Source organism: Camarhynchus parvulus, chromosome 6, assembly GCF_901933205.1.
Source record: "Camarhynchus parvulus chromosome 6, STF_HiC, whole genome shotgun sequence".
Lineage (NCBI taxonomy): Eukaryota > Metazoa > Chordata > Aves > Passeriformes > Thraupidae > Camarhynchus > Camarhynchus parvulus.
In genome coordinates, this window is record NC_044576.1 from 31,234,470 (window position 1) to 31,253,785 (window position 19,316).

General features: G+C 45.7%; 2 protein-coding genes across 3 annotated transcripts; one reads left to right on the forward strand and one right to left on the reverse strand.

Annotated features, from left to right (window-relative positions):
• The first annotated feature begins 941 nt into the window (after positions 1-941).
• PSTK (phosphoseryl-tRNA kinase) lies at positions 942-5,493 on the forward strand. The gene is made up of 6 exons (XM_030951513.1): positions 942-1,193; positions 1,355-1,613; positions 2,315-2,513; positions 2,915-2,990; positions 3,506-3,599; positions 4,265-5,493. The coding sequence occupies exons 1-6, from the start codon at positions 942-944 to the stop codon at positions 4,450-4,452; spliced, it is 1,068 nt and encodes a 355-aa protein (XP_030807373.1). The 3' UTR covers positions 4,453-5,493.
• Positions 5,494-8,768: 3,275 nt separating this feature from the next.
• Positions 8,769-19,174, reverse strand: IKZF5 (IKAROS family zinc finger 5). Of its 2 annotated transcripts, none has more exons than XM_030951512.1 (6): positions 19,143-19,174; positions 16,667-16,732; positions 15,683-15,776; positions 13,497-13,659; positions 13,025-13,207; positions 8,769-10,015 (listed from the first exon to the last, which is right to left on the reverse strand). In XM_030951512.1, exons 4-6 carry the CDS (start codon positions 13,627-13,629, stop codon positions 9,072-9,074), a joined length of 1,260 nt encoding a protein of 419 aa, XP_030807372.1. In that variant the 5' UTR covers positions 13,630-13,659; positions 15,683-15,776; positions 16,667-16,732; positions 19,143-19,174; the 3' UTR covers positions 8,769-9,071. The 2 variants fall into 2 exon arrangements, with proteins under 2 accessions (XP_030807372.1, XP_030807371.1); XM_030951511.1 differs by having other exon boundaries at positions 16,663-16,732; positions 19,143-19,157.
• Positions 19,175-19,316: the final 142 nt, after the last annotated feature.

A 19,316-nucleotide genomic window follows, 5' to 3' on the forward strand; every position in this document is an offset into this window, starting at 1 on the left:
ACCACAAAAGGCACCGCGGGGCACGGGGGGATGGCTCAGCCTTTGATACTCCAGGGGGAGCTAAAGAGAATTCTCGTGCTTATTGTGATACCAGAGTTGGGTAAAAAATGGGGAAAAGCAGAACTGGATAAAAACTAGAAATGGATTAAAAATGGGTCAAACCAGAACCAGGTAAAAAATGGCTAAAACCAGAACTGGGTAAAAAATGGATAAAAGCAGAATTGGATAAAAAAAGGGTAAAAGCAGAATTGGGTAAAAAATGGGTAAAAACCAGAACAGGGTTGAAAAATGGGTAAAAGCAGAACTGGGTAAAAATAGGTAAAATCAGAATTGGGTAAAAAATGGGTTAAACCAGAACCAGGTAAAAAATGGGTAAAAACCAGAACCCGGTAAAAAAATGGATAAAAGCAGAGCTGAGTAAAAGATGGGTAAAAACCAGAACAGGGTAAAAATGGGTAAAAGCAGAATTGGGTAAAAAATGGGTAAAAGCAGAACCGAGTAAAAAATGGGTAAAACCAGAACTGGATAAAAATGGGTAAAACCCAGAACTGGGTAAAAAATGGGTAAAACCACAAAAGGGTAAAAAAATGGGTAAAACCAGAACCGGGTCAAACCAGAGCCGGGTTAAAGACTGAGTCAAACCAGAGCCGGGTTACGGATGGGTCGGACCAGAGCCGGGTTAAGGATGGGTCGGACCAGAGCCGGGTTACGGATGGGTCGGACCAGAGCCGGGTTACAGATGGGTCGAACCAGAGCCGGGTTAAGGATGGGTCGGACCAGAGCCGGGTTAAGGATGGGTCGGACCAGAGCCGGGTTAAGGATGGGTCGGACCAGAGCCGGGTTACGGATGGGTCGGACCAGAGCCGGTTCAAGGGGCCGCTCGTGGCTCTGTCGTTCGCACCGAGCCCGCCAGGGGGCGCCCCGCGGCGGGGGCCCGGCGCATGCGCACAAAGCCGGCGGAAGCAGCGGCACCGGCCGCGCTGGCGGCGGAGCAGCAGCGGCAGCACCGGGAGAGCGGCGGCGGCGCCCGGGTGGGGCTATGCCTGCTGTGCGGGCTGCCCGCGGCCGGCAAGTCCACGCTGGGCCGCGCCCTGAGCCGCCGCCTGCCGCAGTGGCCGGGCTGGGCCTGCGCGCTGCTCGCCTACGACGAGCTCATCCCGCCCGAGGCCTTCCGCACCAGCCCGTCCCCATCGGTCAGTGCGGCGCGCCGGTGTTACGTCATCGCGTGCGACCGCGGTTGCCAGGCAACGGGACGCGGCCTGGCCGGGCCGGGTCCCCTCACTGCGGGCGCGGGGCCGGGAGCGCTCGGCGGCGGCGATGGAGGCCGTGATCTCTCGCCTTCCTCTCCCCACAGCTGCCCGGCTGGAAGCAGAGCCGCCGCGAGCTGCTGCAGTGCCTGGAGGGGCTCCTGCGGGCGCTGCTCACCGGGGCGCCGCTGCCCGGCCCCGCGCAGCCGGGCTGGCCGCGCTTCCTGCGCTGCTGCCGCCGGGAGGGGCTGCTGCCCGCCCCCGACGGGGACCCCGGAGCCGCCTCCCGGCCTCTCGTTCTCCTGCTGGATGACAACTTCTATTACCAGAGCATGCGCTACGAGGTGTACCAGCTGGCCCGCAAATGTAATTATTTATTCCCTGATCTTCGGCATGAGGATGTTTGTGGGAAATTCAGCGCCTTCTTTCACGTGCTCTCCCGGGGCGTGGGTTGTTCTGATTGCTGAGTACCTGTAATAGAGTAGCAAGCAATGTAACTTTGTTACTGCCTTATTATAAATTGGTAGATCGTGTAAAACTCTTTCTAGAGCGGCCTTAAAGCACCTCGCAGTACATAAGGAGGCTCCAAGAGTGCTGGAGAGGGACTTTGGACAAGGGCATGGAATGACAGGGCAAAGGAAATGGCTTCCCAGGGACAGAGGGCAGGGTTGGATGGGATTTTGGGACGGAATTGTTCCCTGTGAGGGTGCTGAGCCCTGGCACAGGTGCCCAGAGCAGCTGTGGCTGCCCCTGGATCCCTGGCAGTGCCCAAGGCCAGGCTGGACATTGGGGCTGGGAGCAGCCTGGGACACTGGGAGGTGTCCCTGCCCATGCCAGGGATGCAATGAGATGACTTTACTATTCCATGGTTCTGTGTGCTGACCTCAGACATTTCCTGTGCAGCCTGGAGGTAAAATTCTGTTCCCTGTCCAGATTTGTGTTCGTGTCAGGCTCAGAAGCAGAGCAGAAGCTCCTCATTCATGTAGAGCCTTTCTCCTCCGTGCTGCTCTCAGAAGTTGTTACTTGAACTGCTTAAAGATAAAATTGTTCTGTTCTGTTCTTTTTAGATTCCTTGGGCTTCTGCCAGTTATTTTTGGAGTGTCCAGTGGAATGCTGCCTGCAGAGGAACCGCCTCAGGAGTGATCCTGTGCCTGAGCAGACCATACAATTAATGGCAAGGAAAATGGAAATGCCAGATCCCAGGAAAAACACCTGGGAGCAGCACAGCCTCATTCTGAGCAGTTCTGACGGCATCTCAGAGGATGAGTATGTTACTGATTGATCCCAGAGTTTTCCCTAAGTGCTATCTTCAGTGGTAGAAGCTTCTTATTGTATCTACACAATGTGTAAAAAGTATCACCAGTGGTGATTTTTGGCAGTTACAAAGAATCCAGGTTTGTTGGGAGCTCACAGCCACCATCCTCTGCAGAGTTAACCTCAAAACTCACAGCATTCCTACCCTGTTACTGAAAATCTGTGCAAGTTGTCTGAAATTATAAGGTTGATTTGTAATAATTTGAGTAGTAATTGTTTTTCATTTCAGATTATTTCACTGATTGCCTTAAAAATTTAACTGAAATCTTGCTTTTCATTTTTTTTCCTGTGGCATCATTAGAAAAGAAGTAGATCTGTGTGATTGCCATGGTTTATTCTGTTTGTTTTCTTAGTGAGCAGATCATGAACTTGCTGGCCACTGCTTTGGAAAATCCAGAGAGGCCAAATGAGGAGGACACAGAGCAGAAGGTAGCACTGCTGGGCTTGAGGGCACAGCTTTGGAATTGTTCCCTGGCAGGGTGGGCAGCCCTGGTACAGGTGCCCAGAGCAGCTGGGGCTGCCCCTGGATCCCTGGCAGTGCCCAAGGCCAGGCTGGACAGGGCTGGGAGCACCTGGGACAGTGGAAGGTGTCCCTCCTTTAAGGTCCCTTCCAGTCTCAGCCATTCTTTGACTTTGGAGAAATCCTTAAAAACCTGGCTACTCAAACAAACAGAAGCAATTTTCACATACAAATTCAATTTGATGTAGAAGTTGCTTTAATCTGATGAAGGTTAATAATAAGTTTTTGTTTAGTATAGTCTAAACTCTTCATGCTAGGACTTAAACACTAATTTAGGCCAGGTTGGACACTGGGGCTTGGAGCACTCTGGGACAGTGGTGCCAGCCTGAGGTGCTGCTAATGTTTTGTTCTCAAACAGCACTTCAGAAGCCAAGTAAATTCAAAATGTTTGCTTGTTTTCTTCCTTGCTGGTGGCCATGGCCAGGAGGCAGCTCGAGCCATCTGTGCAGTCAGTGCTGTCCATCAGGCTGACCAGGCGTGCAGGAGAGCCATCTCTGAGGCCATGCAGGATGCCAAAGGTACCCCTTCTGCCCTTCCCACCCATCCCAGCTCCAGCTGGCAATGGGAAACAACCCCTGAAATTCCCTTGGGATAAACTGGTCAGGATCCTGTCCCAGCAGCTGTGCCTGAGGCAACACCTTCACAGCTCTGCTCAGGGTTGTTTGTAGAAGTTTGTAGGTTTAAAAACCAGTATCATGTTTATTAACTGTATTAATTACAGCTTTAATAAAGCCATTTAGTACAGAGCAGCATTTTAGAGGATTTTAATGTTTTGGGACATGTGGCAATAAGGACAGGGGCTTTGCAGCCTGCACTGGTTTGCTCCTAAGATTTGTATGAGGAGCAGCTGGGTGTCCTTAACTGCAAAGCTCAGCTCTGTGCCTGGGTTCAGGCTTCTCCCTGGAGTGTTGTCAGGGGGGATTAGGTTGGATTTTAGGGAAAGGTTCTTCCCCAGAGGTGCTGGCACTGCCCATGCTCCCCAGGGAATGAGCACAGCCCTGAAGCTGCCAGAGCTCCAGGAGTTTGGGCAGCACTGCCAGGGTGGGGTTGTTGGGGAGCCTCTGCAGGAACAGGAGCTGCACTCAATGATCCCTCTGTGTCCCTTCCAACTCAGGGTATTCTGTGGTTCTGTGATTTTTTCTGTAAGCATGAAGTTAAAAGTTCAGCTTCAATGTTCTTTTAGGTAAAAATGTTCTCCCGAGCGAGATGAAGAGCCTGGCAGAAGAACTCAACAAACTGAAAGCAGAATTTTTGGAAGACTTGAGGCAAGGAAAGACTTTGAAAACCCAATACTATGACCCTGCTACAAGTGTTCTTTCTTCATTCCAACAGGAGGCAAGCAAGGTAGTAAATAAATATATTTTAAAATAATAACATACAGAATGTTGGGTGTTTAGGAGTCCCAAGTGTTTCAAATGCAGGACTCTGAGCACTGCTGCTGAGAGATCTGAGGTGCAGCTCCCTTCTCCGGAGCCCCTGTGCCTCCTCTCCCCATGATATGGAAGAGAAACACTTCAATCAAGTCTAACCAAGCTGTTCTTGGCTGTGGAGATCACGCCAAGAGCAAACCATCCTGAGATTTAAATTTCACAGAATCAGAAAGAGTTAACCCAGGAGGAGCACCTGGGAAATCACCAGCTCCACCCATGGAAGGATATGCAATTAAAAATTGACATGGGACCTAATTAGAAAGTGTTATTTTATTCATATCTTACAAAAGCAAAGCTTCACAACATGAACTACACGAGATAGAGTTATTTCAGAATTAACCTTGTCGTCTCAGAAATGTTCACTAACATTAAAATTTATTTTACAACTCTAACAGCTTTCCTTTTTGCATAAAATCTGCTCTTTACACTGAAATACATATTATTAACAAAGTAGGTACTTAGAAGCACATACACAAAGATTGCTCAATGAAAAATGCTTTAGCAGGAGAGAGACATCCTGCAGCAGAACATCATTTGCTGTAGATTTTCAAAGAACCTTAAAATTAATAGAAAACTTGCCAGTGAAGATTTTTAAATTACATTCCCTTTGTCAAAAAGAAACAAAAAGCAAACCCCCAAAACATTCTGGAACAAAACAAACATTAACAGATTATTTGGCTGGAAAACACTGCTGGAAGGTGTCCCAGTACTGAATTTTATATTAAAAAGCCAATCAACATTTTATGTCTAAATCCTCTTCATCTAAACACGTGTCTGTGAAAAAACAAATATTTTTCCTATTACCTCCTGCACAGTTGAATATTAACTGAGATAATGAAAATGGTCAAATATTCAAATGTTCATTGGAATATTCAGTCTCAAAACAGTGAGTGTGTATTAAGAGTGCTATAAATAGTGCATGTTAAAAATGTACACAAAGCTATGAAATAATCTGTGACAATAAAAACAAAACCCCCACAAAGTTCATGTTTTGCAACTAGAGAACTATGGAAAAATTCCATCTCCTTTCCAAACCTCCATTAATAACAGTTAAAATGCTAATCACCCATTACCTTATAATGTGAGGATTTGTGTTTTTTTTAAAAAAAACACCAAAACAAGTGAGTGCAGTGTAGCACATGGAGGACTCAAAATGAAAAGTTCTTTTAACAAAGGACTCAATCCCAGAATCCTGGACAAGTCTCCCTCACTGACTCTGTGTAAGGGATCACACTTGGAAAGAATTTGCCAGTACCAGCTCTGGTTTTTAAATTATAGTCAATAGTATGTATAAATTATGAAAAATAGGAGAATACAGCTTCCAAAGCTGCTCAGTTGACAGGAGGGGACAATGATGGCAGGGCAGTGTTTGGCAAACTGAACACACAGAGTGATCATGGAACAGGAACAATCCCATCCTGGGAAGGACACAGGGATCCAGCCCAGGGCTCTGGGGGCAGAGCCGAGGGATGAGCACCAAAGCTGCTGCTGCTGCTGCCCAAGAACCCCCCTGCAATGAGGAGTTTGCCCAAGGAAACAGGGAAAAGAGTTTTTTCATTCCTCAACTGTTCAGAGATGTCCCAACTAATCTACTCCAGACTGAACTAATGGTGTCCAGGCAGCAGCAGGAAAATCCTTCCAAACACTGATTTGCAAGGCTTGGGGACAGATCTTTTCACACTGAGTTCTGTTGTTAAGAACATCCATTCCCCACAGTGGGATCCCCTCCTAAACAAGGCCCCCTTTTCCATGAGATCCTGCAGGCTTCCTCCTGCTCCCAACTCCTCCATTAGTGACCTACCCTGAGTTCTGCCCAAGGCCATTGTGGCTCAGGAGTCATTTCTCTAAATCACCAAGAGACAAAGAGAAGCTTTTAACAATGTGAGCATGGCCAGCAGAAGCCCCAGATGTCAGAAACCACATCTGTGCCCATGGAAATGACTCTGCCTAGGATACCAGCAAGGAAAAACCCACAAGGCAAGGAGCACTTGGCTGCTGTGATCACTCAGCACTGAAAGGTGCTCCCTGGAGCTCCAGCATTCCACAAGTTCCCTTGGGAATGCCAAAGCTTAGGAATAGGAGAGTGCATCATCTAGCAAAAAGGCAAGGGAAACCACTTCCATAAATTAATAATTGTAAGTCTTCCAGTCTTCTCTTAACACTACATTTCAGCCAAATTTAAATTGTAGAATTGTTCAATGTGTGATCCAAAGAGAGCCACCATTTCTGCCCTCTTTGACTGGAAAAAATTTTGATTCCAAAACCTGCCCAGGAGCAGTAACTTCTAACTGGATTCCAGTTCAGTCAGCTTTTACTCCTTAAAATAAACCATGTCTACACACACAGACTTGCAGATTTACTTATAAAACAAATCTAAAAAGTATAAAGCAACAATGAAATATTTTGGAATTACAGAGTGTCCCGAAGAAAAATGCAATTCACATTCTGTCTTAAAAATCCAGCAAAACCAATTCTGAACCAGGCCTGAAAACAAAACAATTTTTAGGAGTGACAGTGTTATTGTTCATCTTCACTACACTGGAACCACTCCAGTGGCAGATTTCTGACCTCAATACTTCAAGACTGCACAGCCAAGAAAGAACTCAGTTCCTCAAGAACAGAAATTCAACAGTAGGTCAGTCAGGTAGACAGAAACACATCTGGTATCCAAATTTCTATTTAATTAAAGTCAAAATTACTTCTACAGCTAAAATTCTTACACAGGTGGTTTTCCTGCATTGATCTCACCCTGATCACTGTAGGTTTTTCCATTAGTTTCAGGAAGTTTTAGCATAAAAATATAAATTTGAATAAGCCAAACATTTCCTATTGAGATTCCAACCTCTGACTTGTGGAACATTAATAAAATCTCCCTGCTTTTAACAAAACATGCTTTGCTGATAGGAAAAGGGAAATATATAAGGGAAGCTTTAATTTGTCTCAAGTAGGACAAACCAAGGTAAAAGTGCATGTCTAAATATGGGAAAAGTAACAATTCTTCCTTTATTTTTAATGTCTCGAATTCTTATCTAGCACATAAAGTTATTATTCATTTTAATTAGATGTTTTACTCAGGTTTATGTTAAAGTGCCTGTTCCTTTAGCCTGAGGGCTTCTAAAGATGAGTGTACACTATGAAACAAAATAAACAACTTCAGTTATCATTTGCCATCCAGAATTCCTAAAAACAACTTCAGTGTAGTCAGTCAGTTTTCCTTTGCATCCTATACGGAGCCCAGAAAAAGCCAGAGGTGCTTCCCCTTATTCCCAGCACACCCAAAGGACATCAAACCTGGGAGAGGGGACAAACCAGGCCTCCAAGTCAGCTGAAATTTACAATAAACTGGATTATACAGCTCTCAAAAATACAGGCAACCTCTCAGTTGTAGCCTGGCCCAACATAAAACTGAACAAAGGAGTTTGATTTGTAAACTTCTTGTTTGTTTCTATCAGAACTTCTATCAGCAGGACAGAAGTCTAATTGTGCAAATTTTAAGTATCTGTACAACTCAGTTTAAGGCAGTTAGAAATCTCACAGAATATATATTAGTTCTACAGGCTCTTCATTATCTCTCTAAAAATTGCCTCCTCTGAAAAAACAATGACATGGAAAATTTTATAGAGTGTAGGTAAAATAAGGTATCTTTCTTTTTTGGTTTTATAACTCATGAATGACAGGCTTTTAGCTCTTTTTTTTTCCTACCATAGTTTTATTCACAATAACCTGTTATCTTCTACTTTTGTGCTAATAGTTAAATTAGTGTTTAAGTCCTAGCATGAAGAGTTTAGACTATACTAAAGAAAACTTATTATTAACCTTCATTGGATTAAAGCAACTTTTACATCAAAGTGATTTTGTATGTGAAATTTGCTTCTGTTTGTTTGAGTAGCCAGGTTTTTAAGGATTTCTCCAAAGTCAAAGAATGGTTGGGGTTGGAAGGGAGGGACACCTTCCACTGTCCCAGGGTGCTCCAAGCCCCAGTGTCCAGCCTGGCCTTGGGCACTTCCAGGGATCCAGGGGCAGCCCCAGCTGCTCTGGGCACCTGTGCCAGGGCCTGCCACCCTCACAGGGAGGAATTCCTTCCCAATATCCCATCCATCCCTGCCCTCTGGCACCATGAAGCCATTCCTCCTTGTCCTGTCTCTACATGATGTGTCATTGCATTGACCTTTCATATTTTATGGATAATATATCTTGTCTTGCCTAGTAAACAATCTGGGAATTACCTCCTATGTTTCAGGACACACGCTCTGCTTCTCCACTTGCAGAATGTTTATTGGGATTAAGTGCAAGCAACTTAAATTTAGCAACCACAGCATGTAAATGCATTCCAACCCTTACAGCACTCTTGGCTTTTTTTGAAAGGCTACATATAAAACAGCAACTGAATCTGATACAAAATTTCCCTGGCAAGTTTTATAAGAACATGGAAATCAATTTGCCTCCTTTGTCGAATTGATTAATGTGAAGATTCCTTATGGGAATGTGCAAGCTTTCCATCAGCAAGTATGAAAAATAGACTGTAATATGTTAAAAAACTAAACAAAAGCATGTTCTCAGTCAATGTTGATTATGTTGGCCTCTTGCAAAGTGGCAAGCGAAGTCGTACTTGTTTTTACACTTACACCCACAAATGTTACACTGGAAAGGATTTTCAAATCCATGGCATCCCATGTGGATGGTGTAAAGGATATTGTCTGCAAAGTACATGTCACAGTGTGGGCAGTGGTGCAGGAGCTGAGGGTCCTGCACTGGCAGGGTTGGAGCTGGAGTACTGGGCTGGCTGTTGCTGATACTGGGAGTACTGGTGTGGGCACTGCGGTCGCTGCTGGGCCCTGCCACGGGACTATAGTTCCTCTGATTGTGTGCGGGCCGGGAGTCAGGGCTGGTTGGAGAGGAATTCTGAGGAATATTTGCTGACACAGCTGAAACTACTGCAGGTGCAGCAGGCTGCTGTATCATGAAAGGCTTTTCATCTTGACAGGAAACGACGTCAGGAGAGGCTGGATTTTGGTTTTCGGGTGGCAAACTGGACAACTGTCCTGCTAATGTGGAGAGCTGGTTTAAAGGATTATCCACCATGAGGTCCTGTGGATCTCTTGGCAAGCCACCACTCGGAGTGGTTTTTGCCATGCTCTCGTACGCCTCAGTCTGGATATTGGGGATCTCGTGGGTGAAATCATTAAGGTAGTCTGGTTTCTGCACCACCATGGAAGGCGGACTCAGATTAATTAATGCTCTTCTGCTGTAGCCCAAATTGCTGGTCTTCTTCTGCAGAACCCCCCACATCTTCTTGCTGCTCAGGGAAGACCTGGTGCCCTTGATGGGCACCATCTTGTGCTTGCGCCGGCGGTGGTGGGACAGGTTGCTGCGGTCGCTGCAGCGGAAGGAGCACAGCTCGCACTTGTAGGGCTTCTCCCCGGTGTGGGACCGCATGTGAGCCTCCAGGTGACGCTCGTAGGCCGAGGCAAAGGGACACAGGTGGCACCTGTGTGGCTTCTCCCCTGGAAAATCAGAACAGGTTAGCCCACAGCACCTCAGAGCACCTGGAAAAGGCTTTGTGTGCAGCTCATTGCGAGCTGCTTGTCCAACTTCAGTCACAGCCAGCATCAAGCTCAGCAGGGCATCCTGGGAGAGTGGAGAGCACTGGGACAGCTCTGCCTCACCCAGGGATCATCAACACACAGAAAAATCCTGAGTGGAATCAGAGTAACACACAAACCTGCCTGAGAACTGCAGCAACAACACCAAGGACTCAGTGCAGTGATGTTTGCGTGGTGCCCTGGGTCCCAGCTCTCCCTCACCCATGGAGGGCACAGGGCAACACAGGAATGTCTGTACCACCAAAATGTCACGTTCTTCATGAGAACTCTGAGGGAGGGTATCCTTCTGGGACCTTCCAAACATCCCTACACCTAAACATCCTGGAATTACCACCCTAAATAACCAATGCACACAGGCAGCCACTCAAGGACTGAGCTTTGAAAAAGGATCCTGTGGCTAGAGTTGTAACAGAATACAAAAGCCAGGCATTCCCTGGAGAGCTGTGTGCTCTTCCCAGATGGGAGATGGGATGATGATCAGGGAGACCATCATCTCTTTTGCACATGCAGAACTTTGTTCTTCTATCAAATGAAATTTATAGATACAAAGTTTTCTGAGGATTTTTTAAAAAGTTAATGTGAGTAACAGAATAACAGGCCAGCTAACACTTTTGTAAGGCAGCACTTCAGGACTTCTGATTTTCCCTTGATAGACTGATCCTCTAGGAGTTACAGATCCAGGTCTGCAATGTCAGAAGTGCCTAAAGCATCTGATGTGTGTTCAAGTGCTGAAATAAAAGATCATCTTACTCTTCCTATGTCGAGTGCCAGCTCAATTTCTAAATCCCTGTCATGTGACTGATGAGCATTCCACAGTTTGGAATCAGAGTCTGGGATACCAAATAGATTTCTTTTATTCCCCCTACGTGACTGGCTCTCTAAGAGGAAGGAAATCAATTTTTGTGCTACCTCTAGGTACCTTCTTTGCACCAAGCAAAACCATGATTCCTCCATGAGCATCTCTCTGTACTCATATATATACACACAAGGATGAGTAAAGATCTGGAGACTTCATAAAATGGTATGAGAAGATTGGCAAATTCTGTGTGAATGCAGGGAGTTTGTCAATCTGATTTCATTCTAAAGTGGTTACGCAGAGATAAAAGTTTTGTATCACATGTAGCACAATACAGCTGGTGAACTAGTCATTATCTGCTCTCAGACTCAGCATAAAGACAATCCTGCAGTAGGCTGCACTTAATAATGATAATCATGATGGTTGCATGATCATGCCTGGGTCACAATTCCTTTGGCAGATGTCCAGGATGCTGTACCTGTTTATTTACACTGCTCTGAGGCTGTGAGTCAGCTGCCACTTCCCTACTTTAGTGCTGACTCATCTGAGCCTTCACAGCACAAGCAGCATCTCCTGGCCCTCTGCCAGCCTTCCAAGGGCTTGGAACACCCAGGCCTTGGATCTTCTTCCCTTGAGTGAAAAAACAAACCAAACCAGGAAAACCAAACCAAAGTAACTCTTTTCTTGTTCTGGAAGACACAAGAGAAGAATTCACCAGGTCCTTCAGAATCTGAAACTCAGAACTCTGATTTCTGGCTGGTTGCCATTTCCTACCCCATAATGCCCTGTTGAAACAACCCAACACTGCAGGGCCAGTGAAGGAGCCCCATCTTTCCCAAAATCCACCCAGGGAGCTCCTGTGTGGAAGGAATGGCTCCCAGCAAAGGGAGAATCTGACTAACTGTACCTGAGGAGAGCTACAATCACATCCCAGTTACAACAGGTGAGTCCCAAAGTGCCACCTACCCAAGACCACTGAAAACAGACACTTGGAAGTTTTGGGATAGTCCACACCAGGCTGGAAACCTGTAAAAACTTTCATTCTTTGCAGGACACTTTTTTTTTTTTCTGATCTGCTTAACACCCTGAACTCATCTGTATTGGTGTGATACACTTGACTGAGTTCACAAGCACCTATTTTTTTGTTTTCTCCCATTTGCCATGAAGTTGGAGCTTTCAGAACAATTTAGGATATTTTAACAATTATGAGAGTTTTGCTTTTCAGGTTTATACATCCAACAGTGGCAAATGCTCTTTAACAAGCCACAGTTGATAATTTTTCTGTTCACTACTGATACCAGTCACTAATTTGATGGTATGTCCTCACATTTGAATATTCTACCAATAACTTTATTACTATGCTTTGTACTTCCATATCTAGAATGTTGTGCAGAACAGGAATATTTTCATGGCTGAACAACAGAGGAAGAAAAGGCCCTATAAATCTCTGTGTAGGAACATGTACATTTGTCACTTTTCTCGTCAGCACAGAAAAACTAGAAGATATTTTTAGTTCCCTTCAATTTACATTGAAGCTTTCATGCTAAACTTTATTCCCATATAGTTACTTATAATAATAAATGTCAGTAGGAATTTGCAGTTTAAATAGGTACATGGCACTCCTTTACAAAAATAGACTATAAAAACCCACCAATACCCAGTTATTGTTAAGAATTCTCTTAAGAACTCTAAGATGATCAGGGAGACCATCATCTCTTTTGCACATGCAGAACTTTGTTCTTCTATCAAATGAAATTTATAGATACAAAGTTTTCTGAGGATTTTTTAAAAAGTTAATGTGAGTAACAGAATAACAGGCCAGCCAACACTTTTGTAAGGCAGCACTTCAGGACTTCTGATTTTCCCTTGAGACTGATCCTCTAGGAGTTACAGACCCAGGTCTGCAATGTCAGAAGTGCCTAAAGGATCTGATGTGTGTTCAGGAGCTGAAATCAAAGATCATCTTACTCTTCCTATGTCGAGTGCCAGCTCAATTTCTAAATCCCTGTCATGTGACTGATGAGCATGATGAATTTGCCAACTGCTGACATGGAAATCCCAATGCTGAGTAAATCCCCAAGGCCTCCCAGGCAGGCAGAGACAAGATCCCATACCTGTGTGAATCCTGATGTGCTCGATGAGCCGTGCTGTTCCTTTGCTGGCATAGTTACAGTATCGACACTTTAACTTCCCATCAAAAGTCCTTTCAAAGCCATCCACCAACATTCCTGAGTTTTCATCCAGTGAAACTTCAACAGAAGGATGATCCAGACCATTCTGATCACCTTCTGTCCCAGCTGTGAATGATGCAACACAGATTTTAATGAACAATCTGTGGGATGCCATCTGTCACACTGTGAGCAAATGCCAAATAGCTTTTGCTTCTCTCTGCCCTTGGTCTTTAAATATAGAGAATTATAAAAATATGCCCTGATTAAAACAAAGGTACATACACATTCTTTGTGACATGAAAATGACTATCAGAAATGCTTCCATACAGCAGCATTACCTGGACTGTGAACACTGAAATCACTCTCAAAAAAATCAAATTCATGGTACTGGAAAAAAAATTATGGTACAGCTCACCTCCCTGGAGAGTCTCTACTTCCTTGTCACCAGTAACTGATCCAGAAATCATATTGACATGGTGGGTCTGCTGGGTCAGATATTCCTGAAAATCTTTCACAAAATCCAACGGTTCTGCCTTCTTTTCCCCCATACTGACTCTTTCATTTACAACCTCTCGTGCCTAGAAGGGAAAATGTTTTCAGAACACAAGTGTCATTGAATTTGGTTGCATTCATAGTAACAAGTTCTGGTTTTGGGTTGGATTTTAAGTGAATAATTACTTTTATCACACAGTTTGAGTGTCGTGGTTTAACAAAGTCTGGTTTTCAGTTGAGGGGGTGGTTCCCTGTGAGGAACCTGGCGGAGCCAATGAGCTGCCTAGCTTGAAGAGCCAATCAGCTGGTTAGATTTGAAGATTGACATCCAGTTAACCAATCAGCAGGCTAGTTTGGAAGAGTGTCACCCATTTAAACCACTTAGAAGAGCTGAATACGCCTCTATGAGAACACACTGAAGGATGGGCTTGGCCGTGAGGACTCGGCTTACGGCCTCTGAAGAGGTCGCTGGCTGGGCCAGACCAGGCTCTCATGTGTGGTGATGTTCACAGGGGTCCCAGGACGAGGGAAGAGATGAGAATCTTGACTTCCTTCAGGCTGATTTATTATTTTATGATATATATTATATTAAAAGAAAATTATATACTATACTATACTAAAAGAAGTAAGGATTTCATCTGAAGGCTAGCAAGCAATAGAAAGGAATGATAATAAAATCTTGACCAGAGAGTCCGAGACAGCTGGACTGTGATTGGCCATTAATTAGAAACAACCACATGAGACCAATCAAAGATGCACCTGTTGCATTCCACAGCAGCAGATAATCATTGTTTACATTTTGTTCCTGAGGCCTCTCAGCTTCTCAGGACAAAAATCCTGGCAAAAGGATTTTTCAGAAAATATCATGGCTACACTCATGGCCAGGCCAGGCCTGGCTGGGCTGGGCTCTCATGGCCACTGCTGGGTTGGGATTTTCCTGGCCACCACCAGGCTGTGCTGCCAGGACTGTCCTGGCACATGAACATTCTAATTCTCCCCGAGTCAGGAAAAGGAAAGGGTGCAGACACGTAGAGAAAACAACATGGACACTGAGGGCAGTAAAGAAGGAGTCAAATTCTAGATGGGAGAGGACTGAGGAGATGCCTTAGTCTTGGGCTGAAATTCTTTTGTGAGGTTATGGTGAAGATATATTTTTGATCTATCAGACTTTGTTTTTTTCCCTGTAGCTCATGAAGTGCATGGGGGGATGCAGCATTCACCTGCAGCCCCTGAGAGAAGGACACTCGTGCTGGAGCATGTGGATGCTGAAAAGCTGTAATCCAACGAGAAGTTTGAACAGAGAGAGATGAGAAATTTTGCCCCACGGACAGAAGAAGAAAAACCTCTGTTCCAGAGATAAAAGAAGAGAATTTTTGTTTTTATGCTAGAACAGCTCATCCTTAAAATAGTGCCCCATAAGTTAACATGGCCTATGAAAGCAACTTTGGGAAAGCTGTAACTCATGGGAGGGACCTTCACACAGCAAACAGATTTTCCTTTCCTGGCAGCTGATTTGCTGTGACACTGAAGCCACAAGAGAACTGCTTCTGGTGGAGAAGTCTCCATGGCATGGCAAAAGAGACTCCTCTCCCTAGGTGGACTGAAGAAAGATTATTTTAGAGGTGGCAAACTGACTGAAAGTCCCAGGTTTTGTCTCTTTATGCTGTCTGTGGGAAAGAAAAGAGGGTGTGGGGGGAGGAGAAGTGTTCTGAAGGTTTATTCTGATTTTATAATTTTTTATTTTAATTCTGTTGATAAAATTTTCTTTATACCATTTAAAGTTTTGAGCCTGGTTTGCCCTCCCCCTCCTAATCCATATCTCACAGCAGGAAATGAGTAAATAAATAATTTTTAGTGCATGTATGGGCATTTGGCCAGCATTAGACCCACTACAGTGAGTCAAAGAGCAAATTTGCAACCATAAGAATATTGGTTTTTGAATGTTTAACTCATTAAAGATCACCAAATACAATCTATGGGGAAATCACTTTCAGCAACAGGTAAATGACATAACAATAAAATAGTAAATAAAAATTTTAAATTTAAAAAAAACACATAGTAATAAAAATCAACCTGCCTTTAAAAAAAAATAAAAATAATAGATCATACCTGAATTTTAGTTCCCTGCTAAGTAGCACACATGCTCCAAAATGTACCTCAACACGTCAGATAAAAAGCACAGAGCAGAGCTTCTCCACTTTTCCTAGAGGGAATAAAAAGGAAATGTGAGTCCATCACTCTTCCCAACTCCTATGAGTTATAAGAAAGAAATCTGAAAAATATTTGTGTTTGAAAGACAGGACCCTGAAACTCTGCTGCTCTAAATTTTATTAAAACTATCACACTTCCAGTAAAAGTTCTTCAAAGACTGCATCCTCTGCTTCCTGGATGTCACCTGAAGGACACTTCTGACTGACTTCTGTTTTCCAATAAACACCTGGCTCCAAAACAACCCAGATTTGGGTCAGTCAGTTATGGGAGCTGCAATGTTGGACAACAATTGAATGCTGGTGATCAGCAAAGCTGGAAAGAAGCCTTAGACAAAGCCCTGTTTCCCAGGTCTCCCAAAATTTGACTTTCCTATCCTGAGTAAAAATCTTAATCCAATCCATTATTTTGCACTGAAATGATTAAAACATTTTTATCATTTCAGCGCAAAATAATGGACTGGATTAAGAAAATCAGTAGTCAGGCTTGTTTTGGGGAGTGTAAACAACAAACCTCTATAGAGTCCCAACTCACAATGAATTTGGGAAGACAGAGCTTGGGATACATTTGGAAGAAGAACACCAAGTCTGCCACATTATTTCTGCAGATTATAATCAGAAATAATTTACAGTGCTACGATTTCAATAAGAATATTCCTTATTTTTAATAGGTACTTAGGTTACCTACAGAAACTCAAGTCCTGAGTTCCAGACCACATTTAAATATATTTTCCTGTGTATCCAAAGCTATTTACAGATGTTTGTTCATTTTTAGCATCCAGATGAGGATGCTCTTTCCCATCTTACCTGAGTGTGCTCAATTCCCAGCATGAATTACCATCATCAAGTTAGTTTGGAACACATCTTTATGTATCTACCTACCTACCCTCTTCCAGCTGTCACCAGCCTCCTGTAGGCTTAAGTTAATTTGTGTTCCATTTGTTGGTGTCTCCTGCAATAAAACAAAGACATCAGGATATGAATTATAATATTAAAGATATCTCTAATATTGAAGATATGATGAGAAAAACAGGACAGTGTAACATAGAGTCCTGACCGGGCCAACTTTCTGTTAATTATAATAAGAAATAACAATTTAAAATTAAACCACTCAAAACAACATCAAAGGTTTGTGTTATCAGAGGAGAATCTGTGTGTGCCTTTGGGTAAGGCACTAAAACTTATTTCAGAGAATCACAGAAATGTTTGGACTGGAAAGGACCTTAAATCCCATCCAGTGCCACCCCTGCCATGGCAGGGACACCTCCCACTGTCCCAGGTGCTCCCAGCCCTGTCCAGCCTGGCCTTGGGCACTGCCAGGGATCCAGGGGCAGCCCCAGCTGCTCTGGGCACCTGTGCCAGGGCATCCCCACCCTCACAGGGAGAAATTTCTTCCCAATATCCCATCTAACAGCCATTGCCCCTTGTCCTGTCACTCCAGGCTCTTGTAAATAGCGTCTCTCCATCTTTCTTTTGTGTCCTTTCATGTACTGGAAGGCCACAACTAGGTCACCTCAAAGCCTTCTCCACTCCAGGCTGAACAACCCTCAGTTCTCTCAGCCTTACTTGACTGCACTGATTGCTTTTAAAAAACATTTAATTTTGAAAGAAAATGACATAAAACTTCATAAACAGGTTAGGGATCAACTACATAAAACTTCCTTTCTCTACCTCATTGATTTATCATGAGAATACTCATCCTTTTCTTTACACCAGTGTAGGGAAGTCACCACAATTTGAACATGACCCAAAGCTCCCATCTGTGTGCTCAAACACTTCTGTCACTTTATGTGGCATTTTTTAGAGCTACACAGCCAGCAGCTCTCCTTCTCAGGGGAGAATGACACACATCTGATCCTTGCTGTGTCACCCCTGCAAAGCACAAAATGCAATTCTAATTACCAGAAACTGAGCAGCCCAGCTCGTGTTTCACACACCAGGGATGGGCTGATCACACCAGGTGTTACCCGAGCTCTGCTGACACACCCACACCTCCTCCAGCTCCACACCAGCAGCAGCAGGGCACTGGTTACTCATCTTCTACCCAGGCACAACTGCTGGACTGAACAGGGGTCACAGCACTGAGTTCACAGCTAAGTTTGCTGTCAAAGAACAGCCAGGATGAAATATTCTGCCTAAATAATGCTGCTAAAGAAAGCAGTTCATAGAGTACACCCAGCAGTTGCACACACACAGTCAGAACTAATCCTGTAGTAATTATAAGAGCATAAAGTATCTATGAGGACACGTGTGCAGTAAGAAAATAAATTTACTGTGAGCATATGTATGCATCCCACCTTCTTCTAAGGAACGCCGGGGAAAAAAGGGGGAGTGTTCTCTGTTCCATCTTTTCTACAGCAAATAAATGAAAGCAGAAAGGATTCCAAACTCCATCCAAGCCCCTCCCGGTCCTTCTGAAGGAGTTTGACCGTGGGGAGGGGAGTGAAGCACAGAGTCGGCGGCCATCGTGACCTGTCACCAACCCCGAACGCCCCCGCTCGATCCCGCTCCTCCTCCTCCAGCCCGAGGCAGATTTGGGAGGGACACGGGCACGGGAAACCTCCCAGAAACCCGCGTGTCCCGCCCCGGGCTCCGCGGGACAGGAGGGACGGAGCTCCTGGACAGCATCCAGTGACGGGCAGCAAAGATGCTGAAGGGACTGGAGCATCTCCGTGCCCGGGAAAGGCTGAGGGAGCTGGGGCTGCTCAGCCTGGAGAGGAGCCCCAGCTGGGAGGGCGCTCAGCCCCGGGTGTCCCTGGGTGTCAGAGCAGGGCCCCGGCTGTCCCTGGCTGTCCCCGGGTGTCCCAGCAGGGCCCAGCAGCTCCGGGGACCAGCAGTGGCACCAGAGCCACGGGCAGGGACTGGTGCACACCACGTTCCACCTCAACGAGGAAAAACTTCTTTACTGTGAGGTGACAGCGCTGGAACAGGCTGCCCGGAGAGGGTGCGGAGTCTCCCTCAGCGCAGATACCCCAGAACCTGCGCGTGTGTCCGGGGATGGCCCCGCCTGAGCAGGGAGGTGGCCCCGGATCGATTCCTTCCAACCTCACCCACTCTGCCATTCTGCGATTACAGTGACCCTGCGATTTCTGTAACTCTGTGATTTCTGCCATTCTGTAATTTCTGTGATTCCTCTGATTTCTCTGTCCCTCAGCCCCACACCAAGGCAGCAGCCTCGGCGCTGCGCCGCTGACCCGGCCCCGATCCCGGCGGGGCAGCGCGGCCCTCCTCAAGCGCTGCCCCCCGCCCGGCTCCATCACGGCACAGGGAGGCCCCGGAAGGAGAAGGAGGGAGGGAAAGGGACAGGGAAAGAGACGGAAGGGCAGGAAAGAAGCGGGAAAGGGAGGACGGGCAGCACTCACCGCCGCCGCCCCGCGCCGCTCCCGCCTCCCGCCGCCGCCATGTTTGTTGTGCCTCCCCCCGGCCCGGTCCGGCCCGGCCCGGCCCCGCCCACCGCAGTCTCGCGAGACCTGCGAGCGCCGGCGGGAGCGGTGGAGGGGGCGTTGGCTCTGACGTCACATGGGCGGTGGTTTGAC

What these genes read in the sequence shown, in the direction of transcription:
- PSTK (XM_030951513.1), top strand. Translation starts at nt 942, where the DNA reads ATGCGCACAAAGCCGGCGGAAGCAGCGGCACCGGCCGCGCTGGCGGCG. An exon ending in GCACCAGCCCGTCCCCATCG is followed by an intron (nt 1,194 to 1,354) that starts GTCAGTGCGGCG and finishes CTCTCCCCACAG; the next exon opens with CTGCCCGGCTGGAAGCAGAG. An exon ending in GGCCATGCAGGATGCCAAAG is followed by an intron (nt 3,600 to 4,264) that starts GTACCCCTTCTG and finishes ATGTTCTTTTAG; the next exon opens with GTAAAAATGTTCTCCCGAGC.
- IKZF5 (XM_030951512.1), bottom strand. Translation starts at nt 13,629, where the DNA reads ATGGGGGAAAAGAAGGCAGAACCGTTGGATTTTGTGAAAGATTTTCAG. An exon ending in AGTAGAGACTCTCCAGGGAG is followed by an intron (nt 13,208 to 13,496) that starts GTGAGCTGTACC and finishes CATCATTCACAG; the next exon opens with CTGGGACAGAAGGTGATCAG. An exon ending in GCACATCAGGATTCACACAG is followed by an intron (nt 10,016 to 13,024) that starts GTATGGGATCTT and finishes CTGATTTTCCAG; the next exon opens with GGGAGAAGCCACACAGGTGC.